General features: G+C 50.9%; 1 protein-coding gene across 1 annotated transcript in view; it reads left to right on the plus strand.

The window, feature by feature from the left end:
* The window catches only part of MAML1 (mastermind like transcriptional coactivator 1), a 44117-nt gene extending 24067 nt beyond the window's left edge, over positions 1-20050 (plus strand). Inside the window, exons 2-5 of the mRNA XM_039252848.1 lie at positions 7219-8631; positions 11606-11845; positions 13963-14059; positions 16535-20050. Of these exons, the coding sequence (XP_039108779.1) occupies positions 7219-8631; positions 11606-11845; positions 13963-14059; positions 16535-17514 (2730 nt within the window). The 3' untranslated portion in view covers positions 17515-20050. The remainder of the gene's footprint in view (positions 1-7218; positions 8632-11605; positions 11846-13962; positions 14060-16534) is intronic.
* The last annotated feature ends 245 nt before the right edge of the window (positions 20051-20295 follow it).

Here is a 20295-nt window from a genome sequence, read left to right on the forward strand (position 1 = left end):
ACCCAGGTGCCCCTAAAAAAGTTTTTATAGTTTATTTATTTTTGAGACAGAGAGAGAGAGACAGAGCATGAATGGGGGAGGGGCAGAGAGAGAGGGAAACACAGAATCCGAAACAGGCTCCAGGCTCTCAGCTGTCAGCACAGAACCTGATGCGGGGCTGGAACCCACAAACCACCAGATCATGACCTGAGCTGAAGTCGGACGCTCAGCCGACTGAGCCACCCAGGCGCCCCAAGTTTTTACCTTTTAAGATACATACTGAAGTATTTGTGGATTGAATGATACTGTGCCCAAGATTTGTTTCTTAAATAATCCAGTTTCAGGGATGGGGATGGGAGGAATAAGGAGGTAGAAATGCAACAAAATAGCCAAATACTCATAGTTGTTGAAGTTGGGTGAGGAGCATAATGAGGGTTCGGTATACTGTTCTGTCTAGTTTTGTGTATTTTTTGAAGTTTCACATTAGTAAATAACATTTTGGGGCCATCACAGTCCATTTGCAGCCTCTTTCTTTCAGCACTTCCTGTTGTGCCATTTAGCACTTAAGCAACATTAAACTACTGCTCGTTTTTTCTGCTTGCCTCCTCGTGTCCACTCCCACTCAGTGCTCATTTCTGTGTCCTTGCCTTTGCCTCTCAGCTGGTATGGCTTGCCCCTACTTCTGGAGGACTTCTTTGTTCTTTCAGTACCTACCTCAGGTGCCCCTTCTCCTTCCTCCCCTAATCCTGCGTCCTGCTTTCTCCACAGCTTCATCGTCACACCCCAGCTGTGGGGAGCAGGAACTGTCTTACTGTTCTTTTATCCCCAGTGCCTAGTGCCTTGTCAGAGCGTAGTAAACACCTAGTGCCTATCTGAATTTACCATTGTTTTTTGCTCAACCTGTACATGGCAGCGTCTGGCACATAGCAGGATCTTGGTGAGTGAGTAGTGCGTGGGGGAACCATTGGGGAATCTGGGTGAAGGATACACAGTCTACTCTCTGTAGACTCTTTGCAATTTCCTATGAACTCTTGATTCTTTTTTCTTTTATAGTTGATACATGAACCTATAATTTGTTAAAAAATAAAAAAATTTTAAAAACAATGGTAAAAATGTCTGGTTCCCAAAACACAAAGTTTTCTGGAAAATGCGTTTCTTGGGACTTGCATTTTCAGTATGTCCTTGTAGGTGGATTCAGTGGCGAGGAATAGTGCATACAGACCTCTTTAGTTCTCGCCATACTTCTAAATTACTCACAATTCTGAACTATTAAGACCAATAATATCTTAAAAGTGGAATCTTTAGTAGCAGATTATAGGCAGTTCTGTGATATTTTCCTTTTTAAAAATATTTTACAAAGAAGTGGGGCACCTGGATGGCTCCGTTGGTTGAGCGTCTGACTTTGGCTCAGGTCATGATCTTGAGGTTTGTGGATTTGAGCCCCGCATCGTCTCTCTGCTGTTGGCGAGCCCACTTTGGATCCGTCTCCGTCTCTCTCTCTCTGTCCCTCCCACGCCTGTGTGGGTGTACCATCTCTCTGTCAAACATAAACATTTAAAATAAATAAAACTTTAAAATATTTTACAAAGAATCATTTATGCCCGTGTGTGTGTGTGTGTGTGTGTGTGTGTGAGAGAGAGAGAGAGAGAGAGAGAGAGAGAGAGAGAGAGAGAGAGAGAGAGATTCCATCATGGCACAGCCTGTTTTTCTGGTAACAATAGCTTGATGGGCTTCTTCGTGCTTGGCGTAGGGGTGGTGCTCTTCTTATAGTTTGAAGCTCTGACTCATTCCCTGCAGCTGTGTTTCAAGCCGGACTCCTTGCTCAGTTTCACAGGTGGAAGCAGAGTTACTCTGGGCCTGTCCCAGGCTGACCAGGAAGGAGGCCGGGCCGCGGTGCTTGGAGATCGGCAGCAGATCCTTCCCGTGGCCTTGGAATGCTCACGCTGGGGGAAGCCCCGCGTAAGCTGACTTCCATCTGCCATCTACTGCAGAGCAGGAGCAAGGACTCTGCCCTCAGGGTGCCTTTGCAGGTTGACTGAGACTCTGAAACCAGGAGGAGTTCAATGCAGGTGCTGGATGGTCAGCAAGGCCACCAAGGAAGTAATGACTTGTCCCTGTGGCGCTTGGCTCAGATTAGTGCCTTAGCAGGATTGCTACCTGACACGGATTGAAGTGTTCCAGCAACGCGCACCGCTGGCTGGCCTACAGCCTGGGTGTGGTTGGGAGTTGATGGGGAGTGATGCTAGCCAGAGCCGGAAGGTCAGTGGATCCACACTCACTCGCTCACTCGCTCGGGGTTACAAAGACCTGAGGGCAACAGGGTGCCATTGAAAAGCTTGCAGGAGGATGGTGACAGGATCAGATCTGCCCTTCGGTGCCCTCCTTCCGACCATGGGGCGCAGCATGGATGAGGGTGGAGATCGCAACAGGACTAGTTTAAACAATTCAAGCATGAGAAGTTGGTTTTCGTGAATGGACAGAAGAGTGTAGACTCAAGGAACGAACGCTGAGGTGGTGGGCTCAGTAGGGTGCTGGGCCTGACTAGATGCGAAGGGGTAGAGAAGGAAGGCTAGAACTGCTCTCTGGTTGTGATTTATATGACTAGGTGGATGGTGGCGATATTATCAGACAGGAGCAGAGAAAGGAAGACAGGACAGGGGAGAAGCTGCTTCGGGTTTAGACAGATTTAAGTTTGAGTTAGCTGTGGTACACCCCACATGCCAGGTACCATGTTGGACAAATAGGAGTGTGGAGGTCTGTAGACATGGTGGATGAGAGATCACATTCATTCACGAATATTTATTGAGTGCCAGGCACTGTTCTAGGTACTAGGTCTCTGCTTTTCATTCTAATAGGGAAGCTAGCCGCATTCCCATGAGTGCCTCCATGGGGGAATTAACAAGGATATAGGATGGAGAATGACTGAGAGAATGACTTTGAGGAGATAAGGAACCCAAATTATGAGCTAAGCCACCCCTAGGGAGGTGAGAGGGAAGAAGTGTTTTAGGAAAAGAGAAGAACTCTGTGCAAAGGCCCTGAGGCAGGAAGGAGGGGGCCTTTGAGGAGTTCCTTTGAGGAACTAGAAGAAGGCTGGTGTGACTCAACCATGCCGTACAGTGGGGGGTGAAGGGGAACATGTGAAAGGAGGTTGGATGGAGGGCAAAGGCTGATAGATCAGCACTCGATCCCTGGCAGTTGGGTTTATTCTGAGTGTAATGTTCAGTCATAGGGATTTGAAGCTATGGGGGTGGATAAGATCACTCAGACTGTGTGCAGAGTGAAAAGGAGAGGACTCCCATGCTCGTTTAAAGGGTATACCTACCTCAAAGGACACTAGAAGAAACAACCAGAAAAGTAGAAGAGAAAGCAAGATAATGTGGTAAATAAATACAAGGAAAGAGAACCTTATATTTTTTAATGTTTATTTATTTTGAGAGAGAAAGAGGGAGAGAGCTTATGAGCAGGGGAGGGGCAGAGAGGAGGGCAGAAAGAGAATCCCAAGCAAGCTTTGCGCTCAGTGTAGAGCCGAATGATGGGGTCGAACCCATAAACCATGAGATAATAACCTGAGCCAAAATCAAGAGTCAGGTGCTTAACTGACTGAACCATCCAGGCAGCCCAAGGAAGGAGAATTTTAAAGATGCAGGGAATTATTAACAGACAGATGATGGAGGAAAAGACTAAAAATGTAGATTGTGTTTGATAGCATAAGGATCATTGCTCGCCTCTGGGAAAGCAGCCCTAAATTCTCCTTTCCAACCCACTCCCTGCATTCAATACCCAGTCAGCTCCCCAGATGGTGAAAGCCATATTGCAGCAGGTCAGGGTCCTGGCTCTCGGGTGGGGGTGGGTGGTGGTTGGCTGATAGGAGGATGACCCAGGAGAGAGGTAGAGGAAGAGCAAATGCCCAGTGAGAAGGGTCAGAAAGCACTGGTGGCTGCCTGTGTGTTAGGAATGTGGATGAAAGAGCCACCCCACATCTGTTCGTTAGCTCAGTGGAAGATTATAGGTGTTCGTTTGGTTAGTTTGACCAAAAACAGCACCGGAATTTCAGTGGCGGTTGGTGGAAGTCTCTAGGGACTAGACGAGGGACTGTGCTGTAAGTCTGGTGCCTCAAGCTCAAGCTGGAATGAAGGGAGAGGATGGGAAGCTGATTTGGTGTCCATAGGGTACGGCAACTCCAGCTTGAAGCAGAACAGCATTGCTCTTGGGGTCTGCAAGGTGTTTTGTGGGAGACTGGACTGGGTGAGCATGCAGGGCTTCCAGCTTACCATCAGGCGTGCGGTGTCCTTTAACAGAAGCCCCTTGAGGAGGAAAGAACACCAGGCTGAGTTATCCCAGGACTGGATCCTCCTAGAACCCTGTGTACCCAAGACCATTTGGTAGTTACAACAGGTACCAAAGAGCTGAGCACTCAGAAGTACCAGACACGCTGAGAGCCAGCACATGTGTGCATACATGGCAGCCAGTTGTGTGCTTTATAGCTTTGTGTTGGTCCTTATATAATTTATAATCTGTTGAGGCTGTCTTCCCATCTTTGTTGTAAATTCCTGGAGATTAGTCTCCATGGTTTTTTCATCTTCGTCTTCCTCTACAGTGCCCTGCACATATCAGGCACTCCTGCAAATGGCTCAAGGCTTAAAAATCTGCCAGGGCCACCACATTCCACACTCTCCACCCCCGCCTACATCATTCCAGTTACATTTTGTGAGCAGTTGAGAAAATGGCCCGGTGTTTCCTTTGGCTGAAAGTAATGGGATTGCAAAATTGAGTTGTTACTTTGGAGCATGTCTGCAGCTGTTTGCATGTGGATATTGAAAGAGGGAGTGGTAGCTTTTATAATTGTTAGGGCAAAGAAGGGTTCTGTTTCTAATCTGGGACAACCAGCTGACTCATCAAGTGCCCTGACCTCCTAGGTTTCCATCTTCCCCCTTTGGAAAATGGAAAACTGAGCTTCCAGGTTTACGGACTGCCCAAAGCTGATGTGAGGAACAAATGATTTTCCAAAAGGAAAACAATAGAAAGAATAAAAATGCAAGAAAAATCAGCAACTCATTTTGATTTCCTTGTGACCGATTAAATGCTTATAGCTTTGCCTTCCCCAAAGGAAACTTTTCAGATCTTATAGAGAAACGGTCCATTGTAAGAGCATGGTCCCCTTCCCCCTCCCACCCCTAGGTGGCAGCAGGAAGCAGGAGAACCACCATGAAAGTAAAGCAGACGTCCTGTTGTCGGTCCTAAGATCATGTTTTGCTTACACCTCTGCCCTACCCTTCCATTTATTTATTATCCCTTAGTTTTTCTGAGCTAACTTAGGTACCCAGATATGGATTTATTAATCATTTATTTACTTATTTTTGAGAGAGAGAGAGAGTGCGAGCGGGGGAGGAACAGAGAAGGAGACAGAGTCCGATGCAGGCTCCAGGCTCTGAGCTGTCAGCACAGAGCCCGACAGAGCTCGAACCCAAGAACCATGAGATCATGACCTGAACCAAAGTTGGCCACTTAACCAACTGAGCCACCCAGGTGCCCCCCAGATATGGATTTAGAGAAATATGGACTCAGCTGGGATTTATAGAGCACTGTGTGGTCACCTTTAACAGTAAAGAAACAGGAAAGTCTTGAAAGTGGGGATTAAAAAGCAATGGGAGCATTGGAATTGGGGCTCTGGATTGAGAAAGTTACCCTCACTGTTTTCTTGCTCGCTGCGCACTTGAATCTAGGATGTAGTGTGCTGCTGGAGCTGGTCGTGCCCAGGGAGTTGCCTTAGGCAGGACCCCCTGGTCAGAGCACTCTCGTGCTCAGGCCCTAAGGGCTGCCGTGGTGGGCCAGTCCAGCCCTTCTCCGCAGCCACAGGACATCGGCACTTTGCACCACGTGCCGTGCCTCCTCTGAAACCTATTTAAAGATAATAATGAAGGCTATTACTTGGAACTTTGTAAATGCTTAGGGTCAGTGGGAAGGAGGGAGGGATGGAATAGGGGATGGTGGAGAGTAAAGGACAAAAACATAACAAAACTAGGAAAGGAGCAGCCAGCGCCATGTTTAGAGGCTGGGTGTTGGCACCTCCGATAACAGAGGAGTCAGAGTCCTGTCCTGACAGTTGAAAACAGGCTGGGGAAATAGTGGAAGGATACCACATTCTTTCTCCCCATTCACATTATCACGTTCTCGTCATGAAACTCCTGAGCCTGAACTCTCACCCCAGGGTGCTTTTTGCCCTGCTGCTTGTATGGGACATTTGTCTTGTTCCGTAGCCATGTCTCTGTATGTCCCATGTCCTAGAAGACTGGAAGCCCATGAAGACCATGGCAACCACCTCACTTGTCTTGATATCCACACAGCACTTGTCCCTGGCACAAGGTAGACCGTTAATAGGGTTCACTGAACAAATCTAGTTGAGGAGAATGGCGGGGGTGGGGGTGGAGGAGCAAGAATAACAGTGTAAGACAGACCAGCTGTTTTCAAAGGAATGGTCTTGGTGAGGAGTGGCGGGCTTTGTGGGAGCTGGTGACTGGGCATAGGAGATTGGAAGATGGGTTGGCAAGGAGGTAAGTGGGCATGTGAGGGAGCAGCCCTGCCCGGGGAGGAGGGGTGGAGCCGGGCAATGGCTCCTTGAAAGGCTGGGTAGGGCATGAAAAGTGGCCCATGGAACACCCCCCACCAAGGCCTGAGAGAGAACCTGTAGCAGCCAGGGCTCCTTCAGCTGAAAGCAGTAGAAGTCCAAGTTAAAAGTCATCTTGCACACAAGGAGTTTATTGGTTCCCCTAAGTGAAAAGGCCAAGGGCATGGCTGGTCTCACATACAACTAGAACTAGAACTTAGGCCTGATGCCCTCAAGAACATACAGGTGTCTTCTGTTCTTTCTCATTGACTCCAGTCTTGGGCACACCCTCGGACTGGATGGCCATGGGGCAGCATCAGGCCTGTGTCTTGCAAAAAGAGAGGGCTACAGAAGTCCAGGGGCTAACATGCTGACTGAAGCCAGGCTGCTTTCCTGCAGCTGAGCCAGCCGTCCTGATGCAGGCAAAGCCATGGGACCTGGGAGCGGGAGACGAAGCCCTGCAGGGGAAGTGGGGCTGTGTTCCCAGGAGCGGGGAGTGGAAATTAGACCAGAGAATCAGCAGGAGCACACTGCAGGGATCTGGGCCCCGGATTTAAGTCACTGTTAGAAGCGGGGTGGAGAGGGGGCTCACCCATGGCATTGTGTATTGAATCACTCTCGTCCGTGTTTTGCAGCATCTGCACGACACAGTGAAGAGAAATCTTGATAGCACCACCTCCCCTCAGAATGGCGAGCAACAGAATGGCTACGGAGATCTCTTCCCTGGACACAAGAAGACCCGCCGAGAGGCCCCTCTGGGAGTAGCTGTCGCTTCCAATGGCTTGCCTCCAGCCTCTCCCCTGGGGCAGCCCGACAAGCCTGGCGCAGAGGCCCTTCAGGCCAGTGGGAAGCACTCACTTGGGCTTGACTCCATCAGTAAGAAGTGTCTGGCAGACTCCAGCCTCCACTTGAACGGAGGCAGCAACCCCGGCGAGCCCTTTCCTCTGAGCCTGAATAAAGAACTGAAGCAGGAGCCCGTTGATGACCTGCCCTGCATGATCGCGGGGGCCGGAGGCTCCATATCTCAAAGCAACCTCATGCCTGACCTCAATCTGAACGAGCAGGAGTGGAAGGAGCTCATCGAGGAGCTGAACAGGTCGGTGCCTGATGAAGACATGAAGGATCTGTTTAATGAGGACTTTGAAGAAAAGAAGGACCCAGAGTGTTCTGGTTCTGCCACACAGGCCCCCTTGGCACAGGACATTAATATTAAGACAGAATTCTCTCCAGCAGCCTTTGAACAAGAACAGTTAGGCTCTCCACAGGTGAGGGCAGGGTCTGCAGGACAGACCTTCATGGGGCCTTCGGCCGGCCCCGTGAGCACAGATTCACCCAGCCTTGGGGGCGCCCAGCCTCTGTTCCACACGTCTGGTCAGCCCGGGGCAGACAACTCCAGTCCCAGCCTGATGCCGGCATCAGCCCAGGCCCAGAACGCACAAAGAGCCCTCTCCAGCGTGGTGTTGCCCAGCCAGGGTCCAGGAGGGGCCTCAGAGCTGTCGTCCGCCCACCAGCTGCAGCAGATCGCCGCCAAGCAGAAGCGGGAGCAGATGCTCCAGAACCCGCAGCAGGCCGCCCCTGTGCCAGCCCCAGGCCAGATGTCCACGTGGCAGCAGACGGGTCCCTCCCACAGCCCCTTGAATGTCCCTTATCCCATGGAGAAGCCCGCCAGCCCTCCCGGCTACAAGCAGGACTTCACCAACTCCAAACTGCTCATGATGCCCAGTGTGAACAAGAGCTCACCTCGGCCCGGAGGCCCCTACCTCCCGCCCAGTCACGTGAACCTGCTGGGTCACCAGCCGCCGAGCACCTTAAATCAGAATGCCGTGACTAACCAAGGGTCGGTGCTGGACTACGGCAACACCAAACCCCTTTCGCATTACAAAGCAGACTGTGGGCAAGGTGGCCCTGCATCCGGCCAGAGCAAGACCGCCCTCATGGCTTATCTTCCCCAGCAGCTGCCTCATCTGAGCAACGAGCAAAACTCCCTGTTTCTGATGAAACCAAAGCCAGGAAATATGTCCTTCCGATCACTGGTTCCCCCTAGCCAGGTAAGCACGTGGCTTCCCTCTCTGTCACTCTGCATCCCCGTGGGCGCTAGGTCCCGGATAGGTGGGGAAAAGAGGGTGGGAGGGAGCAGCCACGGTCGTCCTCGGGTCTGTGGAGAGTGAAAATCAGTCAGGCAAACCAGGGATGATTCTGAATAAATGAAAATCGGGTAAAGGTCCCTAGTATAACTTGGTTTCAAGTTTCCATACATTTGACACTGCACTTTGCCTAGTGTCCCTTGCATGCCGCACAACTGAAAATAAGTCATTTATGGCTGTATTTTGCAGGTAAAGATCACATTTATGTGCTTCCTAGAGGCGTTGCTTTTTTTTTTTTTTCCAAGTTTGTTTATTTGAGAGAGAATGAGCAGGGGAGGGGGAGAGAGAGAATCCCACGCAGGCGCTGTGGCATCAGCATAGAGCCTGATGTGGAGCTTGATCCCATGACTGTGAGATCGTGACCTGAGCCGATCACAAGTCTGACACTCAACTGACTGAGCCACCCAGGCTCCCCTGTTGTTTTTCTTTAAACCACTTTTCAGATTTCTGTGTTCAAAATACCTTAAGATTTAGTAAGGTGAGAGAGAGCTGTTCCCCAACACCTCTAAACTCTGTTGTTATTTAGTCACAACGCTCGAGCCTGGCAGAGTCATATAGCTTATAGGTGAAGAAGGGTCAGGGACCAGTTTTATCATGGTCGTTATTTGCATTTCCACTCCTGTTCAGGTGTGTTCTAAAATGTCTCTTCCCTGGCAACGGCTAGGGCTCGTTCCCTGACTTCCTCCAAGAGAGAGTAGAGCACACATGCTTCCCTCACTCCACAGTGTGTCCCGGACTATCTTCCTTGTCTACATATGTCTACAAATGTTCCTTGATACTCGTTAGCACTTGTGTGACAACGGTTGTGGCACGTGGCTCGTGCCCTTCGTGTTGAGTACTTCATCATCTCCTAGTTGTAAGCAAGCCTGCGGTGAATACCTTTGTGGGTACCTTTGTGTATTTATAAAATTTTTAAAATTACAACATCCAGTACTGGTAATAATAATGAGAAAATTGATGCTCCTGTACTGGTGAGGGTATGTAAATGGGCACACTGCTCGTGGGAAGTAATTTGGTGAGAGAAAGATCTTTTTTTTTTTCTTTTTTTTTTTTTTTTTTTTTTTTTTAATTTTTTTTTTTAATGTTTTATTTACTTCTAGGAGAGAGAGAGAGAGAGAGAGAGACAGCGTGAGCAGGGGAGGGTCAGAGAGAGAGGGAGTCACAGACTGAAACAGGCTCCAGGCTCTGAGCTGGCAGTCAGCACAGAGCCCGACGCGGGGCTCGAACCCACGAACCGCGAGATCATGACCTAAGCGAAAGTCGGACGCTTAACCGACTAAGCCACCCAGGCGCCCCCTTTTTTTTTTCTTTTAAGCAGGCTCCATGTCCAGCATGGAGCACAACGTAGACCCCTGAGATCAAGACCTGAGCTGAGATCAAGAGAAGGATGCATTGGCACCTGAGTGGCTCAGTCATTTGAGCATCCCGACTTCGGCTCAGGTCATGATCTCATGGTTCATGAGTTCAAGCCCCACATTGAGCTCACTGCTGTCAGCATAGAGCCTGCTTCACATCCTCTGTCCCCCCTCCCTTCTCTCTGTACCTCCCGCACTTGTGCGTGCTCGCTTTCTCAAAAAAAAAAAAAAAATGTCGAATGCTTAACTGACTGAGACACCCAGGCGCCCCTTTTTTTTTCATCAGCCATAAAAGTTAATAAGTATCGACACATGATACCTCTGCAAGAAATCATCCCAACAAAAAAAGGAAAGTTATATAGAAGATATTAATTGCATCATTATTTCTTATAGCCAGAAACTAGAAGCTGTTTAAGCATTTCCCAACAGTCAGCAGGAGAGAGTACATGTGTAAATGTTGATACTTCCACTTATTTCAGCCAGTAGATTGCTACATAGCTGCTAAAAGCATCCTTAAAAAACTGGGGGCGCCTGCATGTCTCAGTGGTTAAGCATCTGACTGTTGATCTCGGCTCAGGTCATAGTCTCACAGTTTGTGAGATTGAGCCCCACCTTGGGCTCTGCGCAGTATACAGCTTGCTTGGGATCTCTCTCTCTCTCTCTCTCTCTCAAAATAAATAAACAGTTTTAAAAAAATGATGATAACTGCCATTTCAGTAGCCCTGAGGGCCTCACAAAGCACCCTTGTGGGCCATAAGCTTCTGGTGCGGAGGATGAGGACATTACCTTAGGACCTGTCTGCTCTAAGATTAGACTCATGTAAAGATTAAATATGTGCACATACCAGGACTAGAAAGGAGCTCAAAAAGTTGAACTTGCTTAAATGATCATTGCCTTTTACCTTTTTTCCATTTCAAGTTAAATTTTCCCCCAATTTAAAAATTGTAAGTCATGACAAGATAATGTTGTGTAGCCTTTGACGTGACTCTCACTTTCGGTCCATGTAATAATTGAGAATATTAAAGTTTTCATTGACCCTAAGTATTTTTTTAGTGTAAATATCTGACAAAAGCCAAGCAGTCTCTTCTCAGGAAAATGCCATACACAGATGGACATGTGATACAATTTCAGGCAGTTCAGGGAAGTCCCAGCACCGGGGACCCAAGGTTTGTACACTTGGAACATGGCGTCTCCATCAATCAGAGTCCCTCAGAGTGTTCCTCTGGGGGCCCATCTGCACTCACACATTCAAGAAAGTGAGCGTTTATAGGCTCCATTTGCCTTCTGGAACTAACGCATGCAAATGTGAGCCTAAATGTAAAATCACACCTTTGCCACCGGTGATCTGCAGGAGTCGCAGAGCTGACTCGCGGCGGGGGGGTGCCGGGGGGGGCTGACAGCTTCGCGCTGTGCCTGGATGCTCGGGTGTCAGCTCTCTTGGTCTCTGGCCCAGCCCCCGAGTGAGGCAGAGGCAGAGCTCACCGTGTCCCCATGACCTGAAGCCCTCTTACCTGTGTTGACAGGAGCAGAACCCGCCCAGTGTCCCCGTGCCGGCCCAGGCCGCCGGCCTAGGCAGCCAGCCGCCCGCCGCATCTGTGGCCAGCACTCACAGCGGCGCCCCCTATCTCAGTAGCCAGCAGCAGGCGGCGGTAATGAAGCAGCACCAGTTGCTTTTGGACCAACAGAAACAGAGGGAGCAGCAACAGAAGCACCTGCAGCAACAGCAGTTCTTACAAAGGCAGCAGCAGCTTCTGGCAGAACAGGTAAAGCGGGAGGTGAACGGCGCCCCCCCCTGCACCCCCACGCTCACCTGCCGCCCCACTCACTGCCGTGGCTGTCAGCTCCTTTGTGTGTGCGTGTGTGCGCGCTCGGCTCTAGCATATGTGTGTGCGTGTGCGCACGCTCAGCTCCAGCGTGTGTGTATGCACTCAGTTCCAGTGTGTGTGTGTGCGCGTGCGTGCGCTCAGCTCTAGCGTGTGTGTGTGTGTGTGTGTGTGTATGCGTGCGCTCAGCTCCAGCATGTGTGTGTGCATGCACTCAGCTCCAGCGTATATGTGTGTGTGTGCCTGCATGCACACACTCATTTGCATGTCCTTTGCCCTTTAAAAGCCCTTTCTAGGAGTGTAGCATTTCTCGGACAGTAGTAGCCTGTGTCAGAAGTAGCTTTACTGTCACTTGACGATCAGTGAAGGCAAATGTGTAGCTAAAACTTTATTTGTTGGGAATATTTTTCCATGTCCCTGTCTACAACTGCCAAAGGACCGAGCTTACTGGTCTGCCAGTTCACTGCAGGTCCCAGCTTTGTTGTAAATACAGAGTGTGTCATCAGCCAGAATACGACACAGGGAAATGAAAATGTCCCAGAAGTCCTGGAGTTCTAGAATCAGGCCCGACAAGCCCCTGCCAAGTCCTGCAGTTCACCTGCTTGATCGCCAGGTGTAATGTATGTGTGAAGGCACCAAGCTTACAAGAGCTCTCAGGATTTTAAATTCTGTCTTCAGAGTCAAAGTAAGGGAAGAACCAGCTACCCAGAAGGTGAAGGTGATTGCGGACAACTTTAAAGCCCACATGGCTGCCTTGTGTATATAATACTTCTATTTATTATACGTATTTACTTATTTTTAAAAGTTTATTTAACTTTTTTTAGTTCTGGGAGAGCAAGCGAACAGGGGAGGAGCAAAGAGAAAGAGAGAGAATCCCAAGCTGACTCTGTACTGTCACTGCAGACCCTGATGCGGGGACTTGAACTCATGAACTGGGAGATCATGACCTGAGCAAAAGTCTGATGATCAACCAGTTGAGCCACCCAGGTGTTCCATTTCTGCCTTTTTTTTAAGACAACAGCTTTATCAGGATATATTCATGTGACGTATGATCCACCCATTAAAGTGTATAGTTCAGTGGTTTTTAGTACATTCACACAGTTGTGCAGCCATCAGCACACTCTCCTTCACCAGTGTGCACCCCTAAAAAGAATTCACCTGCCCAATAAAAGCCATCGCCCGTGTTGTGGCCCGTGTCAGCGTTCCTTCCTCATTGTGGCTGGATCGTATTCTGTCGTTTGGAAAAGCTTCTTTTGATTTATCCACTCATCAGCTGATAGACAGTTGGGTTGTTTCCCCTGTTTGTGGACATAGGTTTTCAGTTGTCTTCAGTGTGTACCAAGGGGTGGAAATGCCGGGGCATATGATGGCTCTGACGTGTGACGTTGCGAGGGGTTGCCAAATGGCTCTCCAGGGCAGCCATACTATTCTGCGGTCCCACAGTGGCATGCCAGGGTGCCGGTTTCTCTCTACCTTAGCTGGACTGGTCTCTCTGATTCTAGCCATCCTTGTGAGTGTGAAGAGGTGGACCATCGTGGCTTCGATTTGCATTTCCCTGATCTGCTCTCCTGGTGTTTATTTATTTATTTATTTATTTATTAATGTTTTTTATTTATTTCTAGGAGAGAGAGAGAGAGACAGCGTGAGCAGGGGAGGGTCAGAGAGAGAGGGAGTCACAGACTGAAACAGGCTCCAGGCTCTGAGCTGGCAGTCAGCACAGAGCCCGACGCGGGGCTCGAACCCACGAACCGCAAGATCATGATCTAAGCGAAAGTCGGATGCTCAACCGACTAAGCCACCCAGGCGCCCCTCTCCTGGTGTTTTTTTAAACTGATACACCGCCTTTTTTCTTTTTAATCATTGCCCTTTGGATCTGCCCTGTCCTTCTGTTTCATATAATTTATTTAAAAAGCCCCCAAATGAAACCACAAATGTTATCTTCACAGGAACCCATCCATGAGTAACAAACGTAGCAGCTTACTTTTCTCGGATCTGACAGTCATTCCTATTTTATGTGGGTCTGATTGCACTATTCTGTTGTGCTTGGCATTTTCTAGGAGAAGCAGCAGTTTCAGCGCCACCTGACACGCCCACCTCCCCAGTACCAAGACCCGACCCAGAGCACCTTCCCACAGCAGGTTGGACAGTTCACAGGTGAGGGAGCGTCTGGGGCGGCGGAGTCGAGCAGCAGGGACAGGCCCAGGACAGAGCACCTGGTCTGTTCGGCTGGTGCTGGCTCTTTGCTGTCAGCCCCCGTGTATGCGGGGCTAAGTAGACTCACTTGCTTCTGTGAACCCAGGTCTGCCTATGCAGCCTGGCCTTCTGGTTCCCCTGCAGGCCGGGAGGAGAGGGCTGCAGGCGCAGACCACTTTGGTCAGCACTCTGGCTGTGTGGTCTTTGGACACACAGTCATTTCTAGCTGGAGACTAGATTATCGACAGGAAATGGCTTCTGTAATTCTTAAGAAGGTTCTTTGCTTCTGCTGTTATGTGCCTTCAAAAAAATAGCTCTATTTTCCAGATAAGGAGGGCCTAAGTGTAGATTGTGTGGCCTTTTGCTTCTGCTCTCTCTTCCTGTCCGCTCACTTTGGTGTCGCAGATGGGAGCATTAGCCGCGGACAATAGACCACAGAAGGGCAGGAAACACTCTGAGGTCTCGGCTACTGCAGCTCAGACACGCAAGAGATCCTGACTGCCCTTGCCCAGGCCGTCACTCGAGAAACTCAGAGAGACTTTGGTCGCCATAGCCAGTAAAAACCTGGCCGCACCTGCCTTCCTAGCAATTCTTGCCGTGTCTTCAAAACCTGCCCCGTTTTTGGTCATCGACTCTCACTCTCAAGCGTCCCAGGGAAAGCTGAGGACAGCTGTGTGCTCCTTAATGTGTATTTATTTTTGAGAGAGAGAGAGACAGAGTGTGAGTAGGGGAGGGGCAGGGAGGGAGGGAGACACAGAATCTGAAGCAGCTCCAGGCTCTGAGCTGTCAGCACAGAGCCCGGCGCAGGGCTCAAACTCAAACCATGAGATCATGACGTGAGTCGAAGTCAAGAGTCTTAACCGACTGAGCCCCCCAAGCGCCCCCTGGCTGTGCACTCCTGACTAGGGTTTTACGTGTGTGCTGACCAGACCGGGGAGCTGACATCTGCTGGCTTCCCGGGAGCCTGGGCCTCAGCCGGCCTTCCTGCCTCCATCCTGTCTCATGTGGTTCTGGGCTCTCAGTGAGAGTGAAACAGACCATTTCCACCCTCCTCTGTTCCTCAGCCCACTTCTTAGTTAGGTGCTGGTGAAGAGAGGGAGAGGAGGAACAAAGAACTCAGTCATGGCCAGCCCCTGAATAGTACCCCCCACCCGCAGAAACCCATCTTGGTGAGTATTGTCACCGTGCATCCATTGCTTAAGACAGAGCCCCAGACAGCAGGTTCCCTGAGGACAGGACCTCTCTGTCCTCTTCCAGGCCATCTTCCCCATGCAGTGCCCATCGATCAGGTGCTCAGTTAGCATTGGCCGCTTTTGGTCCCTCCCTTAGTCACTTGTTCCGTGGCGTCAAGAATGGGATCTCACACTCTCCCTCTTCCTGCCCCCTTGCCCCCAGTGCCATAGCTGGTGCACCTCTCACCTAAGTGATGTGAGCATCCCCTGTCCAGCCCCAGAACCACTGCAGTGGCTCACTCACCCTGGGACTTTGCAACCCTGCCCCTCTTGTGGCAGCCACAGCTCTTCTGAGTCTGACCACGGACATCTCTCCAGCTGTACCTCTAACCAGCGAGATGCCCTCCCTGCGCCCCGGCCATGGGGCTCCCCACACAGACCACCTCTCATAAATTTGTGCCTTTGCACACACTCTCTTATCTGTCTAGAATATTCTTTTTCTCCAAATGGTAAAATTGCTAAACTTCGACCCTTTTATCTATTTATTTACTCTTTATTTTTGAGAGAGAGAGACAGAGACAGAGAGTGGGGGAGGAACAGAGAGAGGGAGACACAGAATCTGAAGCAGGCTCCAGGCTCTGAGCTGTCAGCACAGAGGCTGACACGGGGAGTGAACTCATGAACCATGAGATCATGACCTGAGCTGAAGTCAATTAACTGACTGAGCTGCCCAGGCACCCTTTCTTCGACTCTTTTAAAAGCCAGTCTGTTTGTCACCATCTCTCTGAAGCCCTCCCCATATCTTCCCAGGCATTGAACCTTCAGACCCGATGCCCAGCCATTGGTGTAACCCTGTTTCACCGCATGGAGCCTTTGCCTCCTGCAGGCTGACCCAGGGCCGTATCCATCTGGGAGTCCCTGGGCTGGCATGGGCCTCCCACGGAGCAAAAATCGGGTGGGCCTTGGAAGGGTGAATCATCGAGTCTCCTGGCTTCCCCGCCCTGGGGTTTTGCCCCTTCCTCTGAGCCTGTCTTTAATTCCTCATTGCTCCAGACTGGCCTCCATTCCACCACGTGGGAAACTTGCTTCCCTTTGGCCCCCAGGGCTGTCAACTTTAAGATTCCATGGACCATAAGATGTCCAGGTTTCTGATTTTGCCTTCCATGCCAGAGAATAGCAGCTGCAGCTCAGGTCCTACAGATGTCTCCGCAGCAGTGGTCCAGGAAATGCCAGCTTGGTTGACGGACTCTCTTCTGTCTTCCAGGGTCCTCTGCTGCCGTGCCTGGCATGAACAACTTGGGTGCCTCGAACCCCGGCTGTCCCCGAGCGTTCCCTCAGGCCGGGAATCTGATGCCAATGGGCCCGGGACACACTTCGGTTTCCTCTCTCCCCTCAAACTCAGGCCAGCAGGACCGGGGTGTGGCTCAGTTCCCTGGCTCCCAGAGCCTGCCACAGAGCAGTCTGTATGGCCTGGCCTCCGGCATAACCCAGATAGTCGGCCAGCCCCCGCCACAGGCCTCCAACGGACATGCCCACATTCCACGGCAGACCGGCGTGGGCCAGAGCACCTCAGTCTCCGCTGCCTATGGGCAGAACTCCCTGGGAAGCTCCGGCCTCCCCCAGCAGCACAGTAAGGGGACCCTGAACTCTGGTTTATCGAAGCCACAGGTCCCGAGGGTGTCGGCCGCCATGGGAGGCCAGAACCCCTCGTGGCAGCATCAGGGAATGCCGAACTTGAGTGGCCAGACCCCAGGGAACAACAGCGCGAGCCCCTTCACAGCAGCCTCGAGCTTCCACATGCAGCAGGCCCACCTGAAGATGTCCAGCCCCCAGTTCTCCCAGGCGATGCCCAGCAGGCCCATGGCCCCCATGAGCTCGGCAGCCGCAGCGGGGTCCATGCTACCCCCTGTGAGCGCGCAGCAGAGGACCGGAGCACCTGCCCCAGCACCTCCCCAGGGAGCCCCGCAGCAGGGCTTGCCGGGCTTGAGCCCGGCCGCGGCCGAGCTGGGGGCCTTCAGCCAGAGCCCCGCGCCATCGATGAGCGGCCGGGCGGGGCTGCACTGCACTCAGGCCTACCCCGTGCGGACCGCGGGCCAGGAGCTGCCCTTTGCTTACAGCGGGCAGCCGGGCAGCAGCGGGCTGGCCGGCATGGCCGGAGACGCCGACCTGATCGACTCCCTGCTGAAGAACAGGACTTCGGAGGAGTGGATGAACGATCTGGACGACCTTTTAGGGCCTCAGTAACTGGAGGATTTAAAGTGTTCTCAGTGTTCACACGGCCTGTATTTTTAGTCTCAGATTCAAAAAAGAGCAACTACTTTGGACCAAAAGCGCATGGCCCAGGGAGCTGGGTGGGTAGAGCCAGAGCCCCAGGCGGAGGCCTGGCCAGGCTAGGGTCTGCGGGGCGCTCGGCTCCCAGCCAGCAGTTGTGGTCCGCAGGGCTGGCCCCAGCCCATCTGCTGGCATTCGTTGCCTGGTGTTCGGACAGCAGGATGGGGTTCTAGAGTGGTTTTCTATCCAAATGACCAAAAAACCAACAGTAAGAACGGTGAAACCCCACGATGGCAGGCTTATAAAAATCTCTGCTATCGTGTTGACTTAATCCAAGATTTCTCCTCTTGCCCCAGTGTTGGGGACAGGTTTTGTTGCAACTTTATCTAGCAGAACTATTTGCGATTTGTAGCATAGAGAAGATTATTTTTTTTTTTTAAGATTTTAAAACAGATTAGGATAGGTGGTGGTTTAAATTGATTTTGGAATTGGCATTGGAAGCCTAGGGTTTCCTTTTGGTTAAGAGCCCTTTTTATTCCTGCTCTTTGTCCGCTTTCAGGGGAAAGGGAGGGTCCCCGGGCAATCACTTCCGTCAATACAGGCTGTGACTGCATGTGCCAAAAAGGAACAGGATGCCGCGAGATAGCAGAGCTGGTGACATAGATGCAGTCACTCCAGCTGTGCCGCTGCTGCCTCCTCCTCCTCCTCCTCCTTCTCCTCCTCCCCCACCTCCCCCTCCTCCAGAATGCTGTGCTTCCAGGACCCCAGGCCGTCCCCAGGCTAAATGCCAAGATGGAATCTTTGGGATTCTTGTGTCCCCTTTGGTTGTAAACCCCCCCTCCCCTTCTGCAGTTTCTCTGAAAACTTGTATTTAATGCATCAGGAAGGTGATCATTATTGTGCACAGACGTCTTTCCTTCACCCGGCCTGCAGTTCCCATGACCTCTCTGCCTCCCCTTCTCTGTCTCTCCAGCCCGGATGGAAAACCTCTTTAAGGCAACACATTACTAGACTAGAGGGAAAGAGTCATTACAATTCCTTAGGGACCCCGGCATTGTAGTAGTAGCCGGGAGGTGTCCCCTCCCCAGAAAGCAAAGGTTCAGGGGAAGGAGGAAGAGAGGTGTGCGCCGTGGGGCAGGGAGGCCGCAGGCCAGGCTGGAGGAGAGAAGTCCACTCTTTCACCACTTCTGCCGCTCTCCCTCGTCAGATGACTTGCACTTTTTGAAGAGAATGGCTTTATAACACTAATACATCCTTTCTAAAGACTGGAGTGGATTTCTCTTTGAAAGTCTATGAATTAATGGACCTTGGCTAAGCTGAGAGTTTGCAGAACAGAGTATTCCCCGTGGGCTGTTTATGGAAAACAAAGATGGAGAGAGCACTTCGGTTAGAACGAAAGCAAAATGGTAAGTGCAGGGCGAGACCCTTGTAAACAGTGTTGGAGAGAAAATAGGACACTGAAGAGAGTGGCTTCCAGGCAGAGTGGTCTCCAGAGAAACCGCAGGCCCGTGTTTATTTCCCTGGAGTCTAAAGTGGGTGACTCAAGGGGTGTCCTGTGTAGAGTTGAACCAAGGAGGAGACCCACGTGGGCAGCCCGTGTGGCTTTGAGGGGACGAAGGGTCGCACACACAGGGGTAATTATTTTGCACCAGCAGTGCCTTTCACGGGGGTAGTTGGGCCCTCAGATCTCTTCTCTAATAGCCATTTGCCACCTTGGGTGGTGTCTGGGCCGTTTCCCCTTTAAGCACCCTCCCTGCCTTCCCCACATGCTGAATTTAGCTCTCAAAGAAGGGAACGAATCTTAAAGCCAGTGAAGGCTCCACCCTCCTAGTGAGTTCCCCAGTCTAAAGGGGAAGAGGGAGACTTCAACGGTTTTCTACCAAAAATAGCAGGCTGCAGGCTGGTGATAGCTCCTCGTTCCTCTCCTGCTCTCCCCCTGGCCGAAAACCTCTGTCCCCTCCCGGGGAGGGCTGCCCCTGCCTTAGCCCTCGGGCCGCCAGACAGACAGCAGGCTTCTCGCTGCAGTGTCGGAGCAATAAAATGTGATGCTTGGGGGTCCCCCCCCTCCCGGGAGCTGCCCGTGGCTTTATTTATGAATCTGGTTTCTGGGTAGCCAGGGGAGGAGACTCCACTTCAGTGCACGTCCCTCTTCCAGGAGCCATGACTCACAAGAAAAGGGTGCTCGGACTTTGTTATACACATTTGCTTTGTGTAAATAAATGTTTACAATTTTATATTAAAGAGGAAATAAACGTTAGAGTTTCTGACTGTATATTTTTTACTTTTATAGATTTTAAAACTATGATCCTTTATATATGTGTTTTGGGGGAGCTGTGATAAGTTTTATGGCAAACTGTCGGTATTGTTAACTTTCTGTTGTCATCAAAGTACACAAAAGTCCTATTAATCCCCTTATTCTCCTACTGCCCTTAACTCTGGTATACACCAAAAAGAAATCTTTACTCTCCTTCTTTTATCATTATAAAACAATAAAAGTATTTTGCTAGTATGGAAACCGCTTGTGTATTTGGCTTCCCGTGGCTGCGCCCGCAGCGTAGAAGACAGGAGGTGGACCTGGACACGGCTTCTTTGTTCAGTGGCTGATTTCCTTTGGCAATTTACCCCCTTCAGTGGAGGGAGAGGGGATGTGGGGTTTGGTTTACCTCAGAGTAACTCCTTTTACTTGATGATGGGTAGGAGGGTAGGACTTAGGACCACCAGCCTCTCTCCTCTCCGAGGCCCAGCCCTGCCCTT

Source organism: Hyaena hyaena, unplaced genomic scaffold, assembly GCF_003009895.1.
Source record: "Hyaena hyaena isolate Hyena2069 unplaced genomic scaffold, ASM300989v1 scaffold_428, whole genome shotgun sequence".
NCBI lineage: Eukaryota > Metazoa > Chordata > Mammalia > Carnivora > Hyaenidae > Hyaena > Hyaena hyaena.